The sequence below is a fragment of the Arachis hypogaea genome, chromosome 20 (genome assembly GCF_003086295.3).
Source record: "Arachis hypogaea cultivar Tifrunner chromosome 20, arahy.Tifrunner.gnm2.J5K5, whole genome shotgun sequence".
NCBI classification, from domain to species: Eukaryota; Viridiplantae; Streptophyta; class Magnoliopsida; order Fabales; family Fabaceae; genus Arachis; species Arachis hypogaea.
This window is the reverse complement of record NC_092055.1, coordinates 138,347,227-138,374,945: the sequence shown is the minus strand read 5'-3', so window position 1 is coordinate 138,374,945 and position 27,719 is coordinate 138,347,227. Positions and strand designations below refer to the sequence as shown.

General features: G+C 32.6%; 2 protein-coding genes across 6 annotated transcripts; both read left to right on the top strand.

Annotated features, from left to right (window-relative positions):
* The first annotated feature begins 14,987 nt into the window (after nt 1-14,987).
* LOC112783786 (stomatal closure-related actin-binding protein 2) lies at nt 14,988-20,606 on the top strand. Of its 5 annotated transcripts, none has more exons than XM_025826859.3 (13): nt 14,988-15,409; nt 16,437-16,754; nt 17,023-17,151; nt 17,426-17,518; nt 17,705-17,845; nt 18,062-18,130; nt 18,813-18,896; nt 19,012-19,192; nt 19,405-19,518; nt 19,615-19,673; nt 19,812-19,946; nt 20,077-20,226; nt 20,330-20,606. In XM_025826859.3, exons 2-13 carry the CDS (start codon nt 16,470-16,472, stop codon nt 20,360-20,362), a joined length of 1,473 nt encoding a protein of 490 aa, XP_025682644.1. In that variant the 5' UTR covers nt 14,988-15,409; nt 16,437-16,469; the 3' UTR covers nt 20,363-20,606. The 5 variants fall into 5 exon arrangements, with proteins under 5 accessions (XP_025682644.1, XP_025682642.1, XP_025682645.1 ...); XM_025826857.3 differs by having other exon boundaries at nt 14,990-15,246; nt 16,454-16,754; XM_025826860.3 differs by having other exon boundaries at nt 14,994-15,409; nt 16,454-16,754.
* A 3,554-nt stretch (nt 20,607-24,160) lies between these two features.
* LOC112783972 (G2/mitotic-specific cyclin S13-7) lies at nt 24,161-26,987 on the top strand. Its single transcript, XM_025827064.3, has 8 exons — nt 24,161-24,367; nt 24,685-24,823; nt 24,945-25,005; nt 25,099-25,353; nt 25,442-25,567; nt 25,670-26,077; nt 26,187-26,365; nt 26,453-26,987. Exons 1-8 carry the CDS (start codon nt 24,331-24,333, stop codon nt 26,619-26,621), a joined length of 1,374 nt encoding a protein of 457 aa, XP_025682849.1. The 5' UTR covers nt 24,161-24,330; the 3' UTR covers nt 26,622-26,987.
* Nucleotides 26,988-27,719: the final 732 nt, after the last annotated feature.

Genomic DNA, 27,719 nt, shown 5'->3' with positions numbered 1-27,719 from the left:
TGAACATTACTTGTGGAAAGTTATTGAGGGTATCACTCTATACATAATTCGTGCTAGACTATTGTACCTTAGTTTTATACACGTGAATCGTGCTAGGGTGTTGAGGGTAGATTTTTGCATGTAAATTGTACTAGAGTGTTGGAGATTAAGATATTTGTACGTAAATTACGTTAGGATTATATGTTTTATGTATTTGCACATAAATTGTGCTACTCCTAGTGCTTTAGGTCAAAATCACATAACTCATGCTATCTTAAGACGAATTATATATAACTTTAAAAACACATTATCTTAAAACGATTTATATGTATTTTTTAAAGGAGTTCTATGCATAAATCGTTCTAAAATATGGTGTTTAATATATTATTTAACATACATCACTCTCAGACAATTTATATATTATAAAGTTTAAAAGATTCATGTTTTAAGATTTTTTTTAAAAAAATTTATAATTTAAATTTTTTTATTTAAATAAAAAAATCTTAAAATAATATTTTATCCTATTTTATATGGATAGATTACTACTAGTAGTTACTAATACTAGTTCTAGAACATATGAGAGAATGAAGCTTATTAGCTTGTTAATATAATAAATATAAAACTGTTAGCAGCTCAGATAGTTTTTTGTCTGTTTTATTTAGACTTGTTATATTTGTGCTTTTATAAAGAAAGAAAAAAAACTTAAACGAGTCTTTTTCTAATATTTTATCACCGGATATCATATAAGATTTTCCTTATTATAAACTTGCCGATATTTAATTAGTGAATGTATTGTAAATCAACTTTTTATTTTTAATATGGAAGTAGTAATGGTGTTTTTTTAAAATGTGGATTATTAGGGTGTTATTCTTAAATATGGATTAATTAGAGAAGTAGAAATTGGATTGTCTGATTTATTAGAGGTACAGAAATTGGACCGTCTGATTTTTAGAGGTACACAAATCGGACCGTCCGATTTGTGTTAAAAAAAATAAAAAAATTGAAGTACAGAAATCAGACCCTCTTATTTGTGTACTTTTCACAATTTTAAAAAACACAAAAAAATTATAATATTAAGATATATCACTACTTTTACTTCTATAATAATAAAAAATAGCCTACTTGTAAATATCACGAAAATTATAATAGATATAAGAAAATCAAATAGGAAACTAGAACAGATCGAGTTGTTAACAAGACATGATCTACGTTATCGTTATCTCTATTTCTTTTTCAGATGATTTAAATTACACTTTATTTACAACTATCATCTTATTATATGTTTATTTTTCTTTTTGAGAAAAAGAAAATAATTTGTTTAGTTGACATTCTTAAAGATGTATGTGCATGGCCAATATATAAATGTACAAAATTAACTTCTTTTACCTCACTATATGTCTATATCTAAAGTCGAAATTTGGTAGGAAATATTAACAAAAAATTGAAAATTATTCTTATAAATTAATTATTCATTTTATTATTTTAAAAAATAATTCTTTAATGAATTAAAACTTATTATAAGATAACTAATTTTATTTAAAAAAATTAATAAAAGTTTAACGAAAAACAAAAATATCTTATTCAAAATTTTATAAATCTATGTAGTATCTATTATTATTATCGTGATGTGATGATGATTATTGGACCCTACCATGTGCTTGTCATGAAGAATGCTATGAGACTATGACCCGAGGGAGGGTTCCCTCCATGCATATCTGTAGCTTTCCCACAATATTAAAGACACCTATGTCATTATCGCATGCATTTAATAATATAGTCCTACAACTCAAAAGCAGGGAAAAAAAAAAGGGAAAGAAACAAGATCAGATTAAGGAATTTTATATATTTGCCTGCTAGTTTTTGGGTATTTTTTATAAATTCATGATACTCCGTATATATGCCTATTATTTTATTGTTAGGTTCTTTTATAATTAACGCACGTAATGTTATGATATAAACACAATTCGGCGCAAGTTAACATGAAGTTAGAATCTTATATATTCACATTATTGTTAGGATAATTTATCTTAATAAAATAATAGAATTTAAATTTATACAGATATTTTAAATAAAAATTAGTTATATGTTCATCGTAAATATATTTATATATAGTTTAATTTTTATATATTGACAGTAAAAAATATTTTATACAATTGTATAATTATAATTATTTTTTTAGATAATTATTCATATAATCAAAATAAAATATAATTATTTTTGTAATGTAATGTTAAGATAAACATGTAAAACAATTTTACACTAATAATATGTTAAAATTAAATTGATTTATATTATATAAATTAAATTAGTGTAACTTAATTTATTTTTTTTTACGTAAATCGAATTACACTAATTTGATTTAGCATGAAACTTAATAAATCAAAATAGAGTAATTTAATTTACTAAAGAAAAACCATGGCAAAATTGAATCCGTGGTAAATCAAACCCAATCGCTTTCGATTTATAAGAGAATATGGTTTTAATGCTACATTAATTTACTAAATGGATGATTATTTGTAAAGGACAAAATTAACTAAGCCGCATATTTAAGAGGAAAATTATATTGCTCAATCATAGAAGTGATGAAAGTGCTTAGCTCATTAAATTGTTCACAGATTGTTTTATGACTTTTATCATCACATAACTTAAAGTCAACATTAAAATTTAAGGTCCACGTCCTGTTTAAAGTGCTTTTGGTATAAAATTCATAGTAATGCTCCACAAGTAGACACATAAAATAATAAACACAATTCATACAATTGTTTGTATAATATATATTATTAATACAAACTAAAATAAAATAAAAGAAGTGTCATGTCAACTATGAGGATATTACATATGGCTATATTAAATAATATTAAATATCTTACTCATTTTTAAGAAAATAACACATCTAGAAATTTTGGTATTTAATTTTTATATTTATCAAAATTTAAGTATGGTGAGGATAAAAAAGGTAAAAATATGCAACATCTACAATTAAATTAATCATTATAGATTGAGTACATATGAATTAAAACACCTAATTAATATATAAATAAAAAATTATTATTCTCATATTTTTAATTTAAATTATTTATCAAACAAAAAAACCATGTAATAGAGTAGTGTGTGGTATGTGGCCGGTATCTCTAGAAGGCTAATAAGAAATAAAGTATATGGTTAATGTGTTATTAGTGCCATTTGTTGCGGGTTGCAAAAGGCTCTAATAATCATTAGTGCCAGTAAGTAAATTGATTGTATCTTTACCTAATCCTCCCCCACCACAACTAATAGAAGTTGAAAGAGGGTGAGTTTTAAAATTAAGTTTTAATTATTCTATAGGTTTTTTTAATTTTATCAAACTTTTAATAAGGTTTTTATAATTTAAAAATTTATAATTGGGTTTTTGCATTAGACAAACATTTTTAATTATTTTTTTAAACAATACAATTTTTTAAAATATTCTAAAATAAATATTTTTAAATTATTATATTTTCTTCTGAAAAATAATAATTAGTAAGAATTTAATTACAATTTTTTATCTAGTATCATAATTTTTAAATCATAAAAATTTGATTAAAATTTTGATAAAATTATAAAAACTAATAAAATAATTAAATAAAAAAAGGTAATATATTAAGAAGGTTCCTTTTTTTAATTTTGGTAAAAGCATAATAAGTCCAAAATGGCTGTTATAATAGCATGTGAATTATATTATATGACTGCCATCATTTCAATGATTCCTTTGGCTATATAAAATATGCTTATATAGTGATGGATATAGTTAGAGGTTGAAGTGAAAATGTGTACATAAATTGGCAACACTTGGAGGCACGTATTGAGACATTGATGGAACGATATTATACCAATCATCATCACTTTTGATGTTGTGTGAGATTTTGACGCCAAAACGGCATGTGGGGTATGTGTGACATGTATTCAGAGATGAGAGTATTGGATCCTAAGCTATTATTATTATTATTATTATTATTATTATTATTATTATTATTATTATTATTATTATTATTATTAAGATTTTACTTAGGATGCTAAAGGTATTAAATAGAAAAAATATATCAAAAAATAAAAAAAATTGCTAATAATATTTGTTAAAAATATTTTTTATTTTTTATTAAATATACAATAGATACATTGAAAATTCTTAATATTTAATTTTCAATACAAATTTATTGTATTATTATGTTAATAAGTATTCCACACTTTTTATCTGTTTTTAAAATTAGTTAACTGAAATTTTATATATACTTATACTATTAAGAGAAAAAAAACTAAAAAAATAATTCTACTTGTGATAAGCTTGACCAGTGCACTAAATACATTTATTAATAAAAAAGAAAAAAACTACGTATCATCATTAATTATATCAGTAGTAGTTTTGTCTGCCAATGGGATTGCTGCCGAAAATTATTTTTCCTCCTTAGCTTCTTGCGCATCTAATTAGAGCTTTTTAATTAGTTAAGAAACTTCCAATCCATTTCATAGTAATTTAGTTTTGTTAGAAAATATTAGGATGAATTTAGATGGATTAGTATCATTTATATTTATATATTAATTATAAAATTGTATGTTTTATTATTTTGATTTTTTTAATATCTATATATATCCTTATGTATTGTATTTTTTTATAAATTGAATAATACATTCTTCAGATAACTCTTTTGTTTTTAGAGCTTGTTTGGGTGAACTTCTAAAAAAAATATCTTTTTTCGAGTTATCTTTTTTTAAAAGATTTTATGGAAAAGTAAAAGTAATTTTATGTTTGGGTATCTCATGCAAAAAGATCTTTTTATCTATCAATTATGTTTGGGTATAACAATATAAAAGTACTTTTTTTTTTGTTTATTTATTACATGAAAAACATCTTTTTTTTAAAGAGAAAAAGATCTTTTAAAAAAAGATGTAAATTACAGCTTCTCAAAAAAAAGATGTTTTTTTAATTTTATTTTTCTAGTGCTTTTACTTTTACTACTAGAAATTTGCCAAACATGCTAAAAGATAAAAAAAGATCTTTTTTCATCGTAAAAAATCTTTTTCTATCAAAATAATGACGCCCAAACAACCACTTAATATGGTATCAAGAACATAGGTTCTTTTCTTTTTTCATGAAAATTCGTTCATAGCCTCTTTGTTTTTCTCTTCTGATAGTGTTTTTTGCCTCCAGTTTTCGATCATTTTCTAACGCTTTGATTCGTCACCGTCGGTACCAGTGTGTTTGTCTCGTCGTCAGGGTTTCGACGCCTCCAAATTCGCCGCCAACCCCCTTCGGATGCGCCCTCACGCGCTGCCTGAAAACCGGTGTCCACTTCAGGTTCTCCTCTCTCCAGATGCCTCCAGCACCGTTGTATCCACGCCCAGGATCAACGGAACCAAGAGAGCCACGTGTTAATGCCAACGCGCACGCGGATCCGATTCAGCCCCCGCCAGCTCGACCCGGCCCGCGCTCACCGACCCATGTGCCACCTCCCTCTTCCCGTCAGCGCTGACGCGTCTTCCTTCGCATATCACGCGTTACCACGTGGCCTACCGGTCTGACGTGGCAGACAGTGGGACCCTCCCTAAGATTTTTTTGGTGAGCTCTTTTTTATTCTGCCGTTTATTTTCTCGTCTTCAGCCCCGAATTTGTAGTTTTCTCTCCTCTCTTTGATCTATATATCTACTTATGGAAAAATCAGATGTTTTTACTGCCATAGATAGAAATGGTAAATTCTGTCGAAGTTGTAACCGTTCTGGGCACCTCTTCTCAGACTGTCCTCCTATTGAATGTCGTAAATGCCAACAGAAATGTCACATTAACTACAATTGTCCACAATTGTTCTGCCATTACTGCAAGCTCTCGGAACATTTTATTACTGCATGTCCTACTCGTCCACCACGTTCTGATCACATTAAATATCATTCTCATCCCAACTTTTTCAAGAATGTGTCTACTTCTGTTGTTGCTGCTACTATTGAATCTACCACCTTTACTCCTCTCAACCCGTCTTCTGTCTCTGTCTCTCTATCTGATATTTCGTCTCTTCTTAAGCATCTTCTCTCCCTCTCTGGTAATGCTCCTGCTGCTTTTTCGACTCCTCCAGGTAATTCTAAATGGTATTTTGATTCCGGTTGCTTTAATCACATGTCTCTTTTGCATCATTTTTTCTCGTCTATGTCTACTACTACAAATGCATCTTCTGTCAATACTGCTAATGGTTCCCTCTTGCACGCGACACACAAGGGTTCTATTTCCCAGCCAACTCTTAATCTCTTTGATACTTATTATATTTCCAATTTGAACTTTAATCTTATTTTTGTTAGTCAACTTGTTGATCTCGGTTTTGATGTCAATTTTTTCATTTTTGGTTGTTGTGTACAGGATCATCGGATGAGACAATCAGGACTTGACGTAAAGTCGGAAGGTTGTTTGAATTCGAGAATCTTCATATTCCTCTGTACTAATCTCTGTGCTACTTCTTCTCCATCTCCTTCACTTGTATCATCGTGTTGCCCACTCTTAGATTGCATCCTTTGTTTCGTATTTTTCGGTTTTTATCTTTTGATTACATTTCTTGTCCTGCCAATCTGCTTTATCTTTCCATATTCATCCTTTGCTTGCTCTCCTTTTGATCTTATCTACTCTGATGTTTGGGGTCCTGCTCCTACTGCTTCTATGGGAGGAGCTCGATACTTTGTCGTTTTCATTGATGATTATTCACGCTTTACTTGGGTTTATTTTATGACTAATCGCCATGAGCTACCTCATATTTATATTAACTTTGCCACTATGATTAGAACTCAATTTTCCAAGATCATTAAGGTTTTTCGACGTGATAATATGATACGTGATTTTTTTATTTCTTGCGAATTTTTTTTGAGTTTTCTTGTCCTGATCTTTACTTTTGCATCATTTTTTCTCGTCTATGTCTACTACTACAAATGCATCTGTCTGCACGCGACACACAAGGGTTCTATTTCCCAGCCAACTCTTAATCTCTTTGATACTTATTATATTTCCAATTTGAACTTTAATCTTATTTTTGTTAGTCAACTTGTTGATCTCGGTTTTGATGTCAATTTTTTTCATTTTTGGTTGTTGTGTACAGGATCATCGGATGAGACAATCAGGACTTGACGTAAAGTCGGAAGGTTGTTTGAATTCGAGAATCTTCATATTCCTCCTGTACTAAATCTCTGTGCTACTTCTTCTCCATCTACCCTTCACTTGTGACATCATCGTGTTGCCCACAGCTCCTTAGAAAATTGCATCCTCTTGTGTCTCAAGGTATTTTGGGTCAGGTTAATAATTAGTCTTTTGATTACATTTTTGCCAACAATCTGCTTTATCTTTTAATTCATTCATCCTTTGCTTGCTGATCTTCTTCTGATGTTTGGGGTCTGTACTGTTCTATGGACTCGATACTGTTTTCATTATGATTATTCAGCTTTACTTTTTTTTTGACTATCGCATAGTACTCATTTTATTTTTTTATTTTTTTAGTCATTAGTTTTTCGACTGATAATACTATAATACCGTGATTTTAAATTTTTAATCTTTCTTGCAGAACATGATATTTTGTTTGAGTTTTCTTGTCCTGGTACGTCTCAACAAAATGGACGAGTTGAACGCAAATACTGTCACATTCTTGACTCTGTTCGTGCGATGCTTCTTTCTTCTTCGTGTCCTGAGCGTACTTGGGGTGAAGCTGTTCTTACTGCTATTCATGTTATCAATAGACTTCCTTCTTCTGTCCTTGGTTACGTTACTCCCTTTGAGCGTCTTTATCATACCGCTCCAGATTACAGTTCTCTTCAAGTTTTTGGTTGTGTCTGTTTTGTTTTTCTTCAGCCTCATGAACATAGTAAACTTGAACCTCGGGTTCGCATGTGTTGTTTCCTTGGTTATGGCACTGAACACTAGGGTTATCGTTGTTGGGATCCTCTCTCTACACGAATTCGTATATCTCGTCATGTTGTCTTCTGGGAGCATCACATATTTTCTCAGTTCTCCTTATTTGAGTCCATTCCTCCTATTTAGTCATCCTTTTTCACTAACCCCAATGTTAATCTTTTTCCTAGTGATGATTCTACAAATTTTATCTCGAGTCAACCTCTACAGCCTCCTACTCTTTTGCCTTCTCCATCTCCCGATGATTCCAGACCAGACGATAATCCTGCTCCTGCCGTCATGCCTCCTCCTTCCACTCGTTATTCTAGGAAAAGAAATCCACCTCCTCATCTTCTTGATTATCATTGTTTTTCTACTATTCTTCATCAACATGAAACTAAGTCATTCAAAGAAGCCTCCACAAATCCAAATTAGCAGCAAGCAATGCAGGAAGAAACCCAGCACTTAAAAAAGCACACACTTGGGATTTAGTTGATCCTCCTTCTGATCAGGAAGTTGTGGATAGTAGATGGGTATACAAGATCAAGACTCGCTTTGATGGTTCTATTGACTGTTGTAAGCCACGATTGGTTGCTCAAGGTTGTATGCAAGAGTATGGTATTAACTATGAAGAGACTTTTGCTCCTGTTGCTCGTCTCACATCTGTTTGAGCTCCTCTTGCCATTGTTGCGGTAAAAAAATGGTCTCTCAGTCAGATCGACGTGAAGAATGCATTTCTTAATGGGGATTTGAAAAAGAATGTCTATAAGAAACCACTTCCGGGTTGTCCTTGTTCTTCTAGCAAAGTCTGTCTCCTTCGCAAGACACTTTATGGTCTTAAGCAAGCTACTCGTGAATGGTTTGACAAGTTCAACACTACTATGTGCAATTTCGATTTCACTTGCAGCCCTCATGAGAATGCTCTCTTTATTCGCAAAATTGAATGTGGAGTTGTTCTTCTACTTTTGTATATTGATGACATGATCATTACTGGAGATGATGTTGATGGTATTTCTGATCTCAAAGCCTCCCTTCACCATACTTTTGAGATGAAAGATCTTGGTTCTCTCAGTTATTTTCTTGGTCTCGAGGTCATATCCACAGATGATGGTATCTATCTCTCTCAAACTAAGTATACTTCAAATCTTCTTGCTCGTGCTGGGATTACAGATAGTCACACTGAGTCTACTCTCATTGAGCCTAATGTTCGATTTACCCCTATGGATGGCACTGTTTTGGATAATCCTACTCTTTATCGACAGTTAGTTGGAGGTCTCGTCTACTTGACTGTCACCCGACCAGACATCGCCTATCCAGTTCATGTTCTTAGCCAGTTCTTGTCAGCTCCTTGTACTACTCACTATGCGGCAGTTCTTCGCATTCTTCGCTACATCAAAGGCACCCTATTTCATGGCCTTTATTTTTCTGCCCATTCATCTTTATCCCTTCAGGCGTACTTAGATGCTGAGTGGGATGGTGATCCCACTGATCATCGTTCTACTACTGGTTATTGTTTGTTTCTTTGCGACGCTCTCATTTCTTAGCGAGCTAAGAAGCAAACGTTCATTACTCGATTAAGCACAAAAGTTGAATACCGTGCTCTCGCTGACACCACTGCTGAGATTTTCTCGATTCGTTGGCTTCTTGTAGATTTGGGTGCTCCTCAGTCATCCCCAACCGATGTTTTTTGTGACAATCGCAGTGCTATTCAGATTGCGCATAATGATGTGTTTCATGAACATGCCAAACACATTGAGATTGATTGTCACTTTGTCCGGCAACGAACGTCTCCTTATTGATGCTGTTCACCTCGTCGTTGTTGAGATTCTGGATCAGACCGCTGATATCTTCACGAAAGCTCATCATCTTACTCGTTTTTGGACTCTAGTATTCAAACTCAAAATGGTATCTTTAGCTCCCATTGAATTTGAGGGGAGATGTTAGAGAATAATTAAAATCAATTTAGATTAATTAGTATCATTTATATTTATATAGAATATTTGTATATTAATTATAAAATTATATATTTTTATTATTTTGATTTTTTTAACACCTATATATACTCTTATGTATTATACCTTTTCACGGATTGAAATAATACATTTTTTAAATAACCCTCTTGTTTCTAACAAGTTTCATAATCTTTAGGATAACTTTTACTTGATTATGATTAGATATGTGAATTTAATTATTATTACTATTATTAATTAAATATTGATCTTAATTAAGATTTTTTTAAGTAACAATTTATTTTGTTTCTTATTAATTCTTATCTATAGACGTTTTCAATCTTTTAATAAATTTATAAAATAATTTATGTGCGACTACAAATTGTGTCCAAATATATTGATTTTATAAATGTAATTGATTTTTTATTATTAGATTGTCCTAAACCATTTTTTTTATTTTGTAGGCAAATTAATTATTGCAGGTATTTTTCGATTTGAACGTAAATTAATACTCTCTACCACAATTTAATAAGTATTATTTTCTTTTATAAATTGTGATAAAGTGTATCGACTTAATAGTGTCCAAAAATTCTACTAAATTGTGATAGAAGATAATGATTTATTACATAAATGTCTACTAAATTATGTCTAAATTGTAAAATCATGTACCTTATGTATAATAATTTACATAAAAAGAGACAAATTTATTTTTTATAGTAATAATTAGGTTAGGATATATAGTTTGATAGTAAAAAATTTATTTATTTTATTTGGTATATAAGTTAGTTTTTTTGTTGATCTGATAATATATGCAGAAGTTAATTTATATTCATATTTATTGTTTTGGATTTTTATAAAATATACGTGTTTATTACTACATTTTTGTGTCTTCTTATTGATAAATTATGTTTAGTATATAAATGATTACGTCCACTTCACTACAAATTAAATTTCTAAATCATATAATACTCTAATTCGGCAACGGACCTTGTTATGCTATATATATATAGGTCAATTTATTCTGGGATAATTATATTATTAATAATACGCATGATCCCTGGTATAATTAGTTACGTTATTGCATTTATCTTTACATCCATGCCTACAACTACAGTTGGTGCTCTTTCACTATCAAAATTAGTCACAGATAAAGGAAACTTTCCACTTATGATATCATATCATATATTATATATTTAAAGAAGCGATTCTAACTTCTAATCCCAAAATTTAAGGGAATATAGTGAAGAATTGACTGATCAACTAAAAGTGTTATAGGCCCAAACTTGATAGTGATCGGATCTTACCAATAAAACAGCTAGTTCATTCATGTCACATGGATGCTTTTAATTATTTGATTTATTTCTATGAATATGAATGCCAATAGTAGAGTTTCACCCCACACTAGCATATTATGTAATCCATCTCTATTTCATCTCGTAAAACTTTTTTTTTTTTAAAAGTAATTTATTAAAATTAGTTTTTCAAAGATGAGTTTTCAAAAATTATAGCAGTAAATAAAATTAAAAGTGATTTTAAAATAATTATTTTTAACATTTAAAATAATTTTAATAGATGTACGTATAATAAATAGTAAGAATATATAATATTGTATTAGTCTTTTTAAATTTAAAATATGAAATGGCTTTAAAAAAAAAAAAACACTTCATATATATTTTCAAAACATTCTTAACTAAGGCTGATAATATATACTTTATCCGCGGGTATTTAACCCGACCCAATCCATTTAGATAGAGTAGGCTACCCGATTCGCTGCGGGTAGAGTAGAGATCGATTTGAGTATGCCTGCGGGTAGGGTAGGGTATGGGTTTAAGGTGTACCCTACTTTATCCTACTCGCACCCCATATATCATACATATTTTATAAAAATTAGGTATATAGTGAATGAGGTGAAAGTTGAACCCACAACTTTGATTCTCTCAAGTTTTTTTAACAATTGAGAGAGTAAACTGTAATCTCTCACCATTAATTTTATAAGTGGGACCAAGAAAAAATATGAGAGAGAAAGAGAGTAATAAAATGTTAGAAATCAGACTTTACTCCCTCAATTTTTTTTTTATAACAATTGAAAGGATCCATTCTCACGACCTTTCTCATATAATGATTTTCAATAAGTGAGCAAACACATGGATTTATAGCCCGTAATAGCCTAGGGGTTGGGTTGACCCGCGGCAAAACTCACTGTGTTCCGTTTGTAAAGCGGGCATTATCAGTCAGCAGCGAATGCAAGTCTCCAAGTGGGGCTTTCATGTCTAGGGACCTTCCCCTTGGCCTATAGCCTTCTAATCGGAAAAGGGGCAATTGGATTTCGTTCCTGACACTTCATAGCAACTCACTTATTTCGAAAATAGACGCGAGAAAGAAGCCATCTTTCTCCTATAGTACAAAGAATGGACTTTGAAGAAAGGCGATGATCATTCATACATAGCATAGTCCAAGCGGACCCACTTAAAATCTTTACTGAACTATGACCGGCCATCATATTAGCAAATAAACGTATTCCTGAGCTTAATGCGCTAGAATTTCCCACAAGAGTCAAACTATAATAGTCTCCGACTCATATGGCGGCGGGGGCCGGAACCCGCTTCTTCCAGAACCAAGATCTTCCCTTTCTTCCTGTATAATCAACCTAGGTTCGTGCTGCTCTCTCAACGAGGTTTATTGCCAGCGATGCTCAAAGACGAATCGTTCCATCCTTGGAGGTGGAATAGTTGGTTAATAATTCACCTATTCTAGTTGGGGCTCCCGCTCCTGGCTCTTCATCCGCCTACGGAGTCTCTCTTGTATGAACTTTAAGATTTTATTGTTTTTAATTTTAATTTAATTTTTTATTTTTTTATTTTATTGATATTTATGAATTTTAGAATGATTAAATTTTATATTTGTTTTGAAAAAAATTGATATTTCTGCAAATAGGATAGAGTTTAGAACTTTAGAATAAATGTAGAATTAGAGTTGAGAGATTCTCAACTTGCGAATAGGATAAGGTATAATTTTAATGAAATTTTTAACCCACGAATAAGATTAGGGTAGGGTCCTACCCATTGCCAGCCCTATCCTTAACTTTTCAAAATTAAAAATACAAACACATAAATTTACCAAAATATCTCTCAAATTTTTTACTAAATCCGACCTTTACCATTTTCTTCTTCCTTTATTTAAAGTGAATTAAATATATACTTCTTTTATAGGCTCAATTTTTTGGATATATAAATTCTGTGTGTGTTGTGCATGGTTATGAAAGTGGGTGGTGCTAGACATGAATGTAGGGACAATTTTTTCTGAACTATCAAGTGAAGAAAAGAGACTGTCCGATTTCTTTATTAAAAAAATTAAGAACACAAATCGGATGGTCCGATTTGTGTGGGAGGAAAAATCGGATGGTCCGATTTTAATATTATTTTTTTTAATTGTCTAAAACACAAATCGGACGGTCCGATTTGTGTACTGCAAATTTTTTTAATTTTTTAAACACAAATCGGAGGGTCCAATTTACTCTTGACACCACAACTGCGTAAAGTACCCATACACTTCATAACTACGTCTTACACCACTTTCTCCTCTATATCTAAATTAAAAAATGTCTTTTATACCATGTGAGATACAATCAATGACACATGACGATAAATTTAATCATATTTTATTCTTTTAGAATAAATTGTGCATCCTTTTCAAGTAATATTGTTATGTAAAAAATTGGGAAAAAATAAATTCATTACAAACATAGTTGTGTCATATAGAAATTGAAATATATATTTTTTTAATTCATTCTCCTAATTGTCTTTTAATATTTAAATTTGTAATATTCAATAAAAATATTTTTTGAAAACATTAAAAAGATAAAAAAGTTTAAACCATCTTTCTTTAAAAGTTAAAAGAATAATTAAAAAGATGAATCAGGACTTTCAATTATTTTTTTTAAATAAAAAAACAGTTGTTAATTTTTTTTACGATAATTATTAAATTAGAAAATAATAGAAGTGGCTTAAATATTACCATAAAGGCACATGAAAACTCCTTTTTCACATTTATTTATTAAACCATATCCGAGTTTCAATTATAACAATCATATATATGCATGAAAAGTTTTATTTTCTCCCATCTCTGATTGAATTCTCGAAAGAGAATATTTGTATAAGGATGATAAAGTCTTAATCTACCTTATTAGTTTTATGCTTAGCTAACCTTTTTTGTTTTTATATTATAATTTTTGTTTGTGCCCATCCATTATTATGTTTGGCCTAACTAGAAAAACCAACATTTTGTCCCTGTCCCTATCATATTGTTTCTGTCCTAAAATCCAAGCTACTGTACTGATTGGACATACGTATAGACATGCATGATATAAATACGAGATTATTTGTTTGTAGTATAATACTAGAGTATAGTATCAACATTAAACAATGTATGCTGTTCCATTTGGTGGCATTTAGGTAAATATTGGAAAAGCGTTGGGGTATGGTGGGAAAAACGAGAGTCAAAAGAACGACAACCCGCCAAACACACCAGTCTCTGCAGTAAAATGAACCAAATAAATAATAAATAAATAAATAAATAAAGAAAACAGCTGGGTAACTGGGATGATTGCCTACCCGCACGCGCGCGTGTGCACGCTCCTTCGCTCAATTAGAAACTTGATTAAATTCTTCTAAAAGTGAAAAACATAGTAAAATATAATAAATAAATATTTAAATTTTTCATAACAAAATTTATGTATAATAAAAATTATAAATTTAATAATCATAATTAATATATTATTTTATTTTAAACGATTTTTTTGTTCTTATTGATAAGCACTTTTAGTTTTTATTTTAATTTTCAAGATGTTTTGTCACACTACTATTTTTTATTGGATTTTGATATAACGATTTAGTTTGTTTTACTGTTTGCTCTTACTATTTAAATTTTATTAGTAATTATTTAATTATGTATACATAAAACAAAACAAGGTTAGTTATCAAATTAAATACTCCTTAAGTTCTTAAAATTGCATAAGAATCTTTCTTAGACAAGTGTGCCTCCCACTCGCGGAGGAGGTGGGGACGGCGCGTGGGAGCAATTCACGGTAGCGCCCACTAAAAAGGGCGGTAACAGGTAAAAGGTTAAGAATGATGGAGCGAATGGAAAAAAAAAAAAAAAGAGATTGATTTTGAAGTTGTTGAGAGGGGAGACAAATGAGTCAGGTGCATAAGCACAAGCACAAGCACAAGCTTTTCTCCTTTTTCTCTTCTCTTCATTTTTTTTTCTTCTTTTCACCTTTTCCAAAAGCAACGCAATGCACATCCTTTAGATTCTTCTTCTTCTTCTTCAATCCTCATTCTTCAATCCTGTCTTTCTCTTTTTGCACAGAGCCAGCTCCTTCACCTATTTCTGACTCTATGTTTTTGTAACTTAATCCATTTTGGACTTTGCTGCTGCCTCCTAGATTCTTATGTGAGTTCTCTTCTCACTTCTTTTTTCCAACTTTCTCACTTTCATTACCATATTCTTTTGCATCTTGGAGGTTTTTTTTTTCTTCTTTTTATTTGCATTGGCTGCATGCAATGGAATTTGCAGCTGCTTTATCTCTCTGAAGTACTACTACAACTGCTTCTAAGTAAGAATTCTTTTGGTTTCTTTGAATTAGTAATTTATTTTTTCTTTTAGGCATGGGATACAATTTGGAATGTAGGTTACTATAATGATATTCAGGAATGTGGTTCTGAATTTTGAAGTTGGTAATTAATGATTTTCAGTACCATGGTCAATAGATGATCCTCTTCTTGCTGGATCTCAAATTATCTTTTTCTTTTCATATATAAATATTTTTTTTTATAAAAAAGAACTTATTTAATACTATTAGCTGTGAGCATCTGTCGTTGTCTGCAAAATATTTTCTCCTCTTTTTGTGTGTAGATCTTTGTGGTTTCATGAGTTCGTTTGTGTGTTTGTTTGGCAGGAGAAACCATTCCCTCAGTTACTTCATCTGATTTACATTTTTTTTTTCATTTATTGCAAATAGCTGAATTAACTTCACAATTGATTTGATAATGTGGTTTGGTACTGTGTATGTTAGTTGAAAATGGTGACTAAGCTTGTGATCCCTAAAAGTAGGAAAGAAATGAATTTAGAAATCAACCACATTGCAATTGGTCTGTGTTGTTCCAACTTTCCCTTTGAGTGTTTTTCAATATTACTACTACTCCTACCCACCATCACATTATTTTCTTCTAACAAGATTCCAACTCTAATCTTTGGTTGATAAAAAGACTTCAAGATTTTATTATCCACCTTCTGCTACTGCTACTGCTATTGCTTGAAGATTGATAATATAAAGATCTTGGATGGTTGCATTTACAATGGTAATCCTACTTGATGGCCGAATCGCCAACAAAAGTTGATGAACTCCTGTTGCTTAGGCTTTGATTGTGGTTCGATCGAAGCTAGTTGCGTGGAGGTGAATTTGAAGTGTTTTTCCAAGTTGTTGTTAAGTACACTTGGCGCCAGGTCGAATGTGTTTGATGCATCTTTAATTGAATAACTATGCATAAGGTCATAGGAAGAAACGGAGTCTTACTTGAACTTAGTTTTGCTTTTGACTAATTACAGAGATACTCTGAACTGAAGTTCTCATACTATTTCAGAACTATTCTCTTACCAGATCAGGCATTTTCACCATGACCAAGATTAGTCCTGAAGTTGAAATCAAGATGCCAATGGAAGCAGTACCACCGGTTTCTGCAGACGTGAGCTTTATTTCTAACGGTTTTCCAAAGTATAAACTGGGAGCTGATAATCAAGTTGTGGAAGAACCAGTTCAGGGTAACCAGGGACCTTCCTTGAAAGATGTCATTGATGAAGAAGCTTCCAATTTGTATGACCAACACAAGCGCATCTCAGTTCGTGACCTTGCGAGTAAATTTGACAAGAACTTGGCTGCAGCTGCTAAGTTGTCTAATGAGGTTCATCTTTTTCACTTGCTTGTGGCCTATACTATATATCTCATTTACTTTCCTTAATATAAAAAAACTTTTATTCCCAACATGCATCTATTTGATCAAATACAGATAACCAGACAAAAAAGGAATGCACCAGTTTTAGGACTTGAGGATTGCATTTGTTGATATGAACATAGCTACCAACTTCAATTCAAATTTGAATAGTTCATTCATCTTATGCACTTTTGTCCATATTTTGTCAACTTGATCATGGCTTTTTCATGGAATTTAGGCAAAGCTAAGAGAGGTGGCATCTCTGGAAGGACATGTTCTTTTGAAGAAGCTAAGAGATGCATTAGAATCTTTAAGAGGCTGTTTTGCAGGAATAAATAAAGAGGATGTGGAGAAAGCTATCGCAATGGTTCGTTTTTTTATAACATACTATTCTATGGTTTAGGTGTGCAATCTTCAAACATTGACATGACATTTCATCATCTGCTGATGGATCCATGAACTTGAGCCTTCCAGATTCTTAAAAATTTTTGGGTTATTATTGTGGACCATACCTCCATTCTTCCCTCCCATTTTTGTAACATATTCTTTGGAACTATTTCAGCGTGTATGAGAAAACCCTTTATTTCTTCTTGATCAATGAATGCTACTAATACTTAGTACTCCTACTTAACAATCTACAGGTGGAAGCTTTGGCTGTTAAATTAACTCAAAATGAAGGAGAATTGATTCAAGAAAAGTTTGAAGTGAAGAAGCTTGCAAACTTTCTCAAACAGGTTGGCTTTGGCATCTAACCACTTCTCTTATACGGTTATAGATCTATAGAATCTCCATTCAAGCTTATGGTTATGATTTACTGGAACTCTTTCTTCCTGAAGGATTTTGAAAGTGAAAACTTTCTGGTTCTTCCATTAAAATATGTTGACTCTTTTTCAAAATCTGAATCCATCTTTGTTCTACAGGCTTCTGAAGATGCTAAAAAGTTGGTTAATCAAGAGAAGTCTTTTGCTTGCGCTGAAATTGAGAGTGCTAGGGCAGTGGTACTGAGAATTGGGGAGGCCCTTGAGGAACAAGAAAAAGTTTCCCAAGCTTCTAAACCAAAGGTTAGACATTCTTTATTTCCCCCATTAGGAGAGAAAAAGATGCTATTTGAGCATACAATTATTAATTATACATGTTAATATTCTTTGTAATGGACACTTCTGCCTAAGTATTATTATCCTTAGAAGATCTTAGATTCAATTATACATGTTAATATTGTTTCCTCGTTGATATTTGAGCATGGAAAATATACACTATCTTTTCTTCTTCACTCCCAGGATGTGGATGGACTAGTAGAAGAAGTTCAAGAGGCTAGAAGAATCAAGTTGTTGCATCAGCCATTCAAGGTTAATTTGCTTTTGCTTCCTCAACTGCTTGGGTGGATAGTTTTTTATTATATATTTTATTTTGCTTAATTTCATTATACTCCATTCTATGGCAATAACAATTAATTATATATCTTGACAAATAATTTTCTCTCTGCATTATATCATTGACCTGGGTATTAATTCGCATACATATGTCCTGTTTGGCAACCACCTATTCTCCCCCCCCCCCTCCCCTCCCCTCCCCTCCCCTTTTCCCCTTTCTTGCTGCAAACTGTACACAATGGAAAATTTTATAATTGATTTTTGAAACATTTGATATCACGCAAAGTTGCCAACATGTCTTGAAATGCATAGAAATGTTTTTAAATGCTGAAGTTTTGTTTGCTTTGTGTAAAATAGACTAAAACATATCTGATTATTTATTACATTTTAAAGTCATATCTTGTGTGTAGTGATATATTACTATGGTGTCAGACGTGTATCTTATGTCTATCATAATTTCCAAATCTACAAGTCATTTTGGATACAGTGCAACTAATTGTATCAGACATCAAATTTAAGACTAATAGGCTATGAATCTTCTTACAATCTTATGCTATGGTTTTAAACTCCAATAAACTACAGTGTATCACTATTTGAATATTGTTTGAAGTGGAGAGAATGAAACTCACTTTTTACACTAACTTTGTGATGATTTCAGGTGATGGCCATGGAATATGAACTCCGTGCTCTAAGGGATCAAATTCGAGAAAAATCTATATTTTCAATTAAGCTTCAGAAGGAGGTTCGTAAATATATATTTTTTACTTGCTTAATTAACTGTTTCCCTAAGCCCTTTCAAACCATTAACTTAAGTCTCACTTCCCTTTCTTGCAATAACTTAATTTCTTCCACTCCAGCTAACAATGACCAAGATGAGTGAAGAGAACAAATATCAGTTATATAAGTTAGGTGGTTCTGAAGTTTTGGGCTCATACTTGCGAGTTCAGCCTTGCTCAGATGAAGTACCACAAATTTCAAAATGTTCATTTCAATGGTATCGCTTGTCATCCGAAGGTAGCTGGAGGGAGGTTATTTCAGGTATCTCACATCCTTAATTGATTTTCAAGCATGTCTCAAGATTCAGAGGTTGTAATATTTGTACAGATGAAGTAAAATATGCAATGATGCTTTCATGAAAGTAGTGCCAAACTCCCATTATGGTGGTGAATTACTATTTATATTTGTAACATTCATGTTTAATATTGTATATCTATCTTATTTGAATTTCGTATCTTCCTCTTTATTTTCAGGTGCAAACAGATCAATATATGCTCCAGACCCCTCTGATGTTGGGAGAATCTTACAAGTTGATGTTGTCTCAAATGGCAAGAAACTCACACTATCAACTAATCCCATTCAAACAGGTTGGTTTGTTATTGCCTTATCTTTCGTTCTTGGTTTCAGGATACATCTAAATCTGGAAAAGAAAGGGTAACATCGACATATGTTGTATGTACCAGTTTCAGGACTTGGAAGCCATGTGGATACACTTCTACGAAAATCTAATATCGATTTTAATGTATGTTATCTTTGCTCTTTTCACATTCAGTAATTTTAACTCTTCCTAGCAGAAAAGATTACTAAAGCTATAAACTGTAAACTGTTTTCTGCTCAAACTTGTCTTTATCAACATAACATCTTTCTTTGTATTATCCAGGTAGTTATTTCTCAGATGAACGGAAAAGATCATTCATCACATTCTACTCATTCATTCGGTGTGGGGAGAATGCGGATAAAGCTATGTAGAGGTTGGATTACAAAAGCTAGAGAGATTTACTCTCCATCAATGCTGGTACTATTCTAGCATTGGCCATTTTTCTTGTATCACATATTGTTCCATCTTTTTACTCTATAGTTTTAGATTCATCATCTTCTAAGCTCATGTGGTTTATATGTTAAACTAACATATTATTTACCTAAAGCTATGTGGAGTTAGAGGTGATGCCAGTAATGCAGCAAAGACACTTTTTTGGCAAGCGAGAAAGGGGCTCTCATTCGTATTAACCTTCGAGTCGGAGAGAGACAGAAATGCAGCCATTATGGTTGCTAGGAAACATGCTCTTGATTGCAATGTATGCATCTTTTCTCTTACTGGTTATCTATTGATTCATATGTTTGCATTATTGTCATCTTTTGTGGACTTGCATACAAATTGAATGAAATTTCTTTTAACAGGTTGTGCTTGCTGGTCCAGATGATCTAGTGTAGGAGTAAATTTAACTGACTTGATGAGTTTTCAGCAAAGTGAGTATTATCATATTCTTGGTGTGAGTATACATGTGTGCTTTGTTTTGTTGGTGAAAGATATGATTTCAGCTTTGTAATGGGGTTTTCTTTTTTCCTTTTTCCACTAATTGGGGTTGCATTGTTTTAGGCATGTTTTTTTTGTTTGCCTAATCATGTTGTAACAAACTCAACTCTTTCTATTAGTTCATTTGTTCATTGTGGCTAATTGCTTATTCCTTCTAGTTCAGTTGTAATGTTCAGCGCACCTCAATCATGTATGTGCTAACGTTTCTTCATGAGTTTGCTCATAAATTTGTTTTTACCAGTTTATTTTTTTATTATTATGAATAAATTACCATTTGTACCCATAAAAGATACAGATACTGACAAATATACTCATATAAGAATAAAACGACAATTATAACCATGGAAAATGGCTTTCGTGTACCCATATAAGAATAAAACAACAATTATTGGAAAATGGGTCTATCGCATCAAACGCAAGCCTGATGGTTCAATTGATCGATATAAGGCTCGCCTTGTGGCCAAAGGATTCACCCAGACTGAAGGTGTTGATTTCTTGGAAACCTTCTCTCCTGTTGTCAAGCCTGCCACCATTAGATTAGTTTTGGCATTGGCCTCTATGAAGCATTGGCCCATACATCAGTTAGATGTCAATAATGCTTTCTTACATGGGGATCTTTCTGAAGATGTTTACATGACTTTGCCACCTGGGTTCACATCTCCTCGCCCAAATCAATGCTGCAAGTTACTAAAGTCATTATATGGTCTACGACAATCTAGTCGTATGTGGTATGACAAACTTTCTCATCTTTTGCTATCCCATGGATATCAGCAGACTTTATCTGATTATAGTCTATTTGTTAAATTTACTGGTGCTCAAATTTGTATACTTCTAGTCTATGTTGACGACATCGTTCTCACTGGCGATTCTATTTCTGAACTTGCTTCTATTAAGTCTATTTTGCACCAGCACTTCCGAATTAAAGATTTGGGCCCTTTAAAATATTTTTTGGGTATTGAAGTAGCCCAATCAGCAAAGGGAATTTGCTTATCTCAGAGAAAATATTGTCTTGATCTTTTGGAGGATTCTGGTTTATTAGGTGCTAAACCTGCTTCTGTTCCAATGGATAGTTCCACAAGATTATATCAAGACAAAAGTCCCTTGCTATCTGACCCTTCTGTGTATCGCCGTTTGGTTGGGCGTCTTATCTACCTTACCACTACTCGACCAGACATCATGTATGCCACTCAACAATTAAGTCAATTTATGGCAACTCCTACTGAATCTCATCTTCAAGCTGCCAAGCATGTGTTACGATATCTAAAAACTAGCCCCGGCAAAGGAATTTTTTTTTCAAGAGAATCAGAAATTCAGCTTCTCGGCTTCAGTGACTCTGATTGGGCCGGATGTCCTGACACTCGGCGATCTTTAACAGGCTATTGTTTCTTCTTAGGCAACTCTTTAGTCTCTTGGAAGACTAAGAAACAAACCACCGTTGCCCGCTCATCCACTGAAGCAGAATATCGTGTACTTGCCAACACAACTTGTGAACTTCAATGGATAATAAATCTGTTACAATTTTTACGTATCTCTCCTATCCGCCCACCAGTTTTATATTGTGATAATCAAAGTGCTCTTCATATTGCTGCTAATCCAGTTTTTCATGAACGGACCAAACATTTAGAGGTCGATTGTCACTTGGTTCGACAAAAAGCTCAAGCTGGAGTGATGAAACTTCTCCCCATTCCTTCTTCTGGGCAATTAGCTGACATCTTCACAAAGCCTTTGTCTCCTCAACCCTTCCATCTTAATCTCAATAAGCTTGGAGTTCTCGATATCTTTCATCCTCCAGCTTGCAGGGGCATATTAAACCATTCTTCTACCTTAGCCCATGACAACAACAAAGAAGTCTCACAGCCCACAAATTCAGCCCAACAGAATACATAAATTTAATTATAATTTTAGTCTTTATTATCTTTATCTTATCTTTAGTTGTTCTTATCTTCTTATCTTATCTTTATTTGCTTTTATCTTTTATAGGACAATGCTCTATATATATTTAGTCACTTCAGTACAATTCAATCAATCAACAATCAATAAAAGTTCTTTTCTTTACTTTTCCTACTCTTTCACAATTTTATTAATTATAACCACGGAAGATGGCTTTCGTGTGCCAAGAGTACCCAGATGTTGGTTACACAATTTATCTGTTAGGGTATTCTTAGCATACGGAAGCTATCTTCTGTGGATACAATTGTCGTTTTATTCTTATATGAATACATTTGTCAACGCTGGTATCTTTCATGAATACAAATGGTCATTTATTATTATTATTATTTTTATTTTTTTTAATCCTGTTCAAATAATGGACGTGGAATTGAAACTATCAGAATATGGGATTGATAACTATAACGAATCTTGTCCAAAGATCGATATATAAAATTTCATGAGTGATGAGACACCACATCAAGCATTGTGTGGAACAAAATACCAGAAATCAAAAGCACATTGGCATCGTTTACATTTTGACCCTATCGAAATGAGAGCTTTGAAGAATAAAGCATGGGATCCTCTGCAAGCCAATATGACCAATAATTTAAGTTAAGCAATTGAAATGACATAGCAAATTTTTTAATTATATTTTTTAGGTAAAGGCCATTTTTATTTTATTTTTTTATGGTTTCCAAAAATACTCTAATTGTGAGACCAAATGATAACGAATTTAAATCACGTTATAATGTCTAAATAAAAAGAAAAACTATAGGAATCAATATTAGTTTAGCAAAATAATTTAAAAATTAGTGAAAAATTGAAAAGAAATGAATGTGAGATAGAAACATTCGAAACTAAAAATATCAAGAACATTTAAAACTTAAGTAAATAATTTTTTTAACTGTGAATTTACTTTTTTAACCTTTATTCTTTTGATTGGCTAAAAATTTAGAATTTAAGATTTATAATTTAGGGTGGAAACCAGCAACAACAAAGAGGAGTGAAGTTGTGATATTAGATGGAAGAAGGAGGATAAAAAAATGAAAATAGGTAGAAAAGTAATTAACAAAAGAAGAAGAGAAGGATAATAATTTTTTATTCAAAAATACTATTTGTAACTAAAATTAAATATCATTATGTATTTGTTTATAAAAATATATTATTTAACTCATTTTTTTGTATATTTTATATCTTAATATATAATTTATATTAGTAACTAATTTTGATGGCTGATTTATATATATAAACATAGTTTTTTTTTATTTTTTATTTTTTCTATGTGTATGTGTATGTGTATTATTTTCTTCTGATATATATTAGGCAAGTCACAAGTGAGACAGCGTATCTCCAGACTCCAGTGTAATAAGGCAAGCAAAAGAAATAGTTATCAAAATTAATTTTTTTAATAAAACCTTTAATTCAGGAGATACACCGGTGCAAAAATCATTTCCCCTTTTGGAGTCACATGTATTTTTTTTAAAGATAAATAAAAAAATATGGATTTATTATTTATGTATATCCTTCTTAATTTTCATTGAAAAAGTATATACTTTTTTTCCCTAATACTGCTACTAGTATTATTTTAGCGTATATCCATGCCTTTGTTTTTGAAAACCCAACGGCTACAATTCTCCAAAGCAACGCTCCTACCGTCCGATCAATCTTAAGAGATCCAACGGTAAAGAGCCACGAAAAAAAATCGACCGTTGTAGCGGGAATCGGCGCTTCGTGCAGCTTCATAAGAGAAGGGTTTTTTTCACTGCCTTACTCGTCTCATCCATTTTTCAGAGAGAGAGAGAGAGAGAGAGCGCACTGGTTTTCTAAGCAAAACACAGAAAGTAGGAACAACGGTGTATGCGTTCTCTTCTTCGATTTTGATTCTTCTCAGAAACATTCATTTTCAGTTCCAAGACAAAAGAGAAGTGTATACCAAATGGCTTCAAGACCCATCGTTCCTCAACAAGCAAGAGGTATGCGTATCTGTGTGATCTTTCATTCCTTCTTTATAATCACGTACCTTTTATCTATGATCTTCTCTTCTTTCACTGTTATGTGTGGAAGATTCTATTCGTCGATTGTTCCTCCGCGTGTTTCTTTCTTTAAGTTCCTTCGGTTTTTCAAATCTTGTTCTGCTTTGATTGAATCCGAAATTTTTGGGATCTGCAAATGTTATTTATTTTTTAAAGGATGCACAAATAAAAGGACCTTTTTTTTTCTTTTTCCGTTTTACTCCTTTGGTTAGATTGAAACTTTGGTTGATAAGGTGGATGATTTTGCAATTTGGTAGGTGATGCAATCGTAAGAGGAGGGAAGCAGCAACAGGAGCAGAAGAAGAATGGTGCCGGAAACCGTAAAGCCCTCGGAGAGATCGGAAATTTGGTCACTGTTAAAGGTGTAGAGGTCAAGCCCAATCGCCCCATTACAAGGTTGGTGCACAGAGAATTTAAAAAAAAAAGAGACTTGTTTTTGTTCTCTTAATTATAAAGCATGATTATCTTTTTTTGTTTTCTATGCTTATTTGTGATTTTTTTTTTGTGATTCTTTTAGGAGTTTCTGTGCACAACTTCTTGCCAATGCGCAAAAAGAAGCAGCTGCTGAAAACAACAAGGTAAAAGCACTCTTTTACACACTATGTCTTGAATGTTGTTTAGTTTTCAATGGTTGATAGAATGATTGATTTAATGTTTTTTGTGTTATGCAGAAACAGGTATGTGCTAATGTGGGTGGACCTGCTCCTCACGGAGTTGCAGTTGCTACAAAGAGGGGTGCACCAAAGCCTGCTGCTACCAAGAATGTGACTATAAAACCAAAGCCTGCAGTGGTGGAAGTCATTGATATAAGCTCTGAAAAGGAGACACCAAAGGACAAGCCTGTGAACAAGAATAAAAAGGAAGCAGATGTCAACTCCAAGAAGAAACCACACACTCTCACTTCAGTCCTCACAGCCAGAAGCAAGGTATATTGTGGGAAATAAAACAAAACGAATTCTGGATTTCTGAATCATGTTTTTGTTTATTTAACAGTTCTGTTTATTATTATTACAGGCAGCATGTGATCTTACTAAGAAACCAAAGGAGCAGATTGTTGACATTGATGCAGCTGATGTTAATGATGAGCTTGCTGCTGTTGAATACATTGAAGACATCTACAAGTTCTATAAGCTAGTTGAGGTACCAACATGATTGGATTACTTGATTTTTATATTGTAGGATTTATAGGATTCTAATATTGTTTAATAATGCATGTTTGGTGATTGATGATGAATAATGAAGAATGAGAGCCGTCCACATGATTACATGGACTCACAGCCAGAGATCAATGAAAAGATGAGAGCCATATTGGTTGATTGGCTCACAGATGTGCACACCAAGTTTGACCTCTCTCCTGAGACACTTTATCTGACCATCAACATCATTGATAGATTCTTAGCAGTGAAGACTGTGCCAAGAACGGAACTCCAATTGGTTGGGATCAGTGCCATGCTCATGGCATCCAAGTATGAAGAAATCTGGCCCCCGGAGGTGAATGACTTTGTGTGCCTCTCAGATAGAGCTTACACAAATGAACAGATTCTTGTCATGGAGAAAGTCATATTGGACAAGCTGGAATGGACTTTGACTGTGCCTACTCCATTTGTTTTCCTTGTTCGTTTCATCAAGGCTTCAGTTCCAGATGAACAGGTGTGTGTGTGTGAAACAATATGCCTTCCACCTAATTCATTTTTTCCTTCTTTTTTTCATAGTAATAATAATAATGTCTAATAATATTCTTCTTTTAAATTTACCACAGCTAGAGAACATGTCACACTTTCTATCTGAGTTGGGAATGATGCATTATGCAACCTTAATGTACTGTCCATCAATGGTTGCAGCCTCAGCAGTTTTTGCAGCTAGATGCACACTTAACAAGACACCTCTTTGGAGTGACACACTTAAGCTACACACCGGTTACACACAAGAACAACTTATGTAAGTACATAAAATATTATTTGTCTTTAGGAGTTTATGATTGTTGTTACTTTAATTAACTGTGTGTTGTTTGTTGTTGTTACACAGGGATTGTGCTAAGCTACTAGTGAGTTTTCACTCGAATGTTGGGAATGGGAAGTTGAAGGTTTTGTACAGAAAATACTCAGATCCACAGAAAGGTGCTGTAGCTGTGCTTTCACCAGCTAAATATCTTCTCCCGGAAGCTTCTTCTGTCTCTTCTGGCTCTACACATTGACCATAACAAAATATTGAATGAAGCAGTAGAAAAAGAAGAGAAGAGTAGTAGAGTTTCTTTGATGTGTTTAGGGATGGCAAAAATCCCCAACGGGGCGGGTATCCGCGGGGATTTACCCGTCACGGGGCGGATATGGGGACGATTTTGTACCCGCGGGGACGGGGGACGGGGCCCCGTATATTAAACGGGGCGGGGACGGGGATAGAGGTCCCCGCCCCGTGGAGACCCGTTTAAACTCCGTTTATGTAAAAAGACTAGAATACCCCATTTGTGTGTACTATGATTTTGTTAAGTATTTGTTATAATTATTGAGTTAGGTTAAGTATAATTTATATGATTATAATTAAGCATTTGTTATCATCTTCATTATCTTTGTTTGCTTTTTCTGTTATAATTACTGTGATTTGAATAAGCATTTGTTATAATTATTCTGAAATTTTTATTATTTTACTGATTTTGAATTTTTGGTTAAGCATTTGAGTGCTATACATGTAATTCATAATATTGAAGTAGATATTGATGAAAGTAAAATATTAAATTATATACAATACACTATTTTTTTAATTTTTTTCTAATTTTTTTTAATTTTTATTATTTTTATAAAAATCCGTGGATATCCGCGGAGACCCGGGTCCCCGGCGGATACGGGGCCCCCGTTACCCGTTACGGGGACGGAGCGGGGACGGGGACGGATAATGGAGACGGGGGCGGGGGGCGGGGGCATGTCCCCGCCTCCATGGGGACCCGTTGCCATCCCTAGATGTGTTAGGGGGGAATTTGGCAATAACCATTTGTTATTGTTGTTACTTGGGCAATAACCATCTGTTATATTTTTTTTTTTCTTCTTTTTGAATATTTTGTTTTAGAAGCCATATGAGTTTGGATTCAAGAAAACAATAGTTGATTAGTATATGAGTAATTGAGTTGCAAATTTCTCTAGTTCTCTCATTCTCTCCTTCCTTCATTTCTCGGTTCTCTCTCATCTTTTTTTGTTTTGGCTGAAAGAGGGCCGAGGCCCAAATGAGAAAAGGAAAGTAACGAAGCCCCAAACCCAAGGCAAAAAGCAACCCACTCCCAAAAAGTATAACTGGTTTACTA

Bases quoted from the DNA above. Each gene is read 5' to 3' on its own strand.
- LOC112783786 (XM_025826859.3), top strand. From the start codon at position 16,470: ATGACCAAGATTAGTCCTGAAGTTGAAATCAAGATGCCAATGGAAGCA. The intron at 17,846-18,061 runs GTTAGACATTCT...CTTCACTCCCAG, and splicing joins CCCAAGCTTCTAAACCAAAG to GATGTGGATGGACTAGTAGA. The intron at 19,519-19,614 runs GTTGGTTTGTTA...TGTATGTACCAG, and splicing joins AACTAATCCCATTCAAACAG to TTTCAGGACTTGGAAGCCAT.
- LOC112783972 (XM_025827064.3), top strand. From the start codon at position 24,331: ATGGCTTCAAGACCCATCGTTCCTCAACAAGCAAGAG. The intron at 24,368-24,684 runs GTATGCGTATCT...GCAATTTGGTAG, and splicing joins CGTTCCTCAACAAGCAAGAG to GTGATGCAATCGTAAGAGGA. The intron at 25,354-25,441 runs GTATATTGTGGG...TTATTATTACAG, and splicing joins TCCTCACAGCCAGAAGCAAG to GCAGCATGTGATCTTACTAA.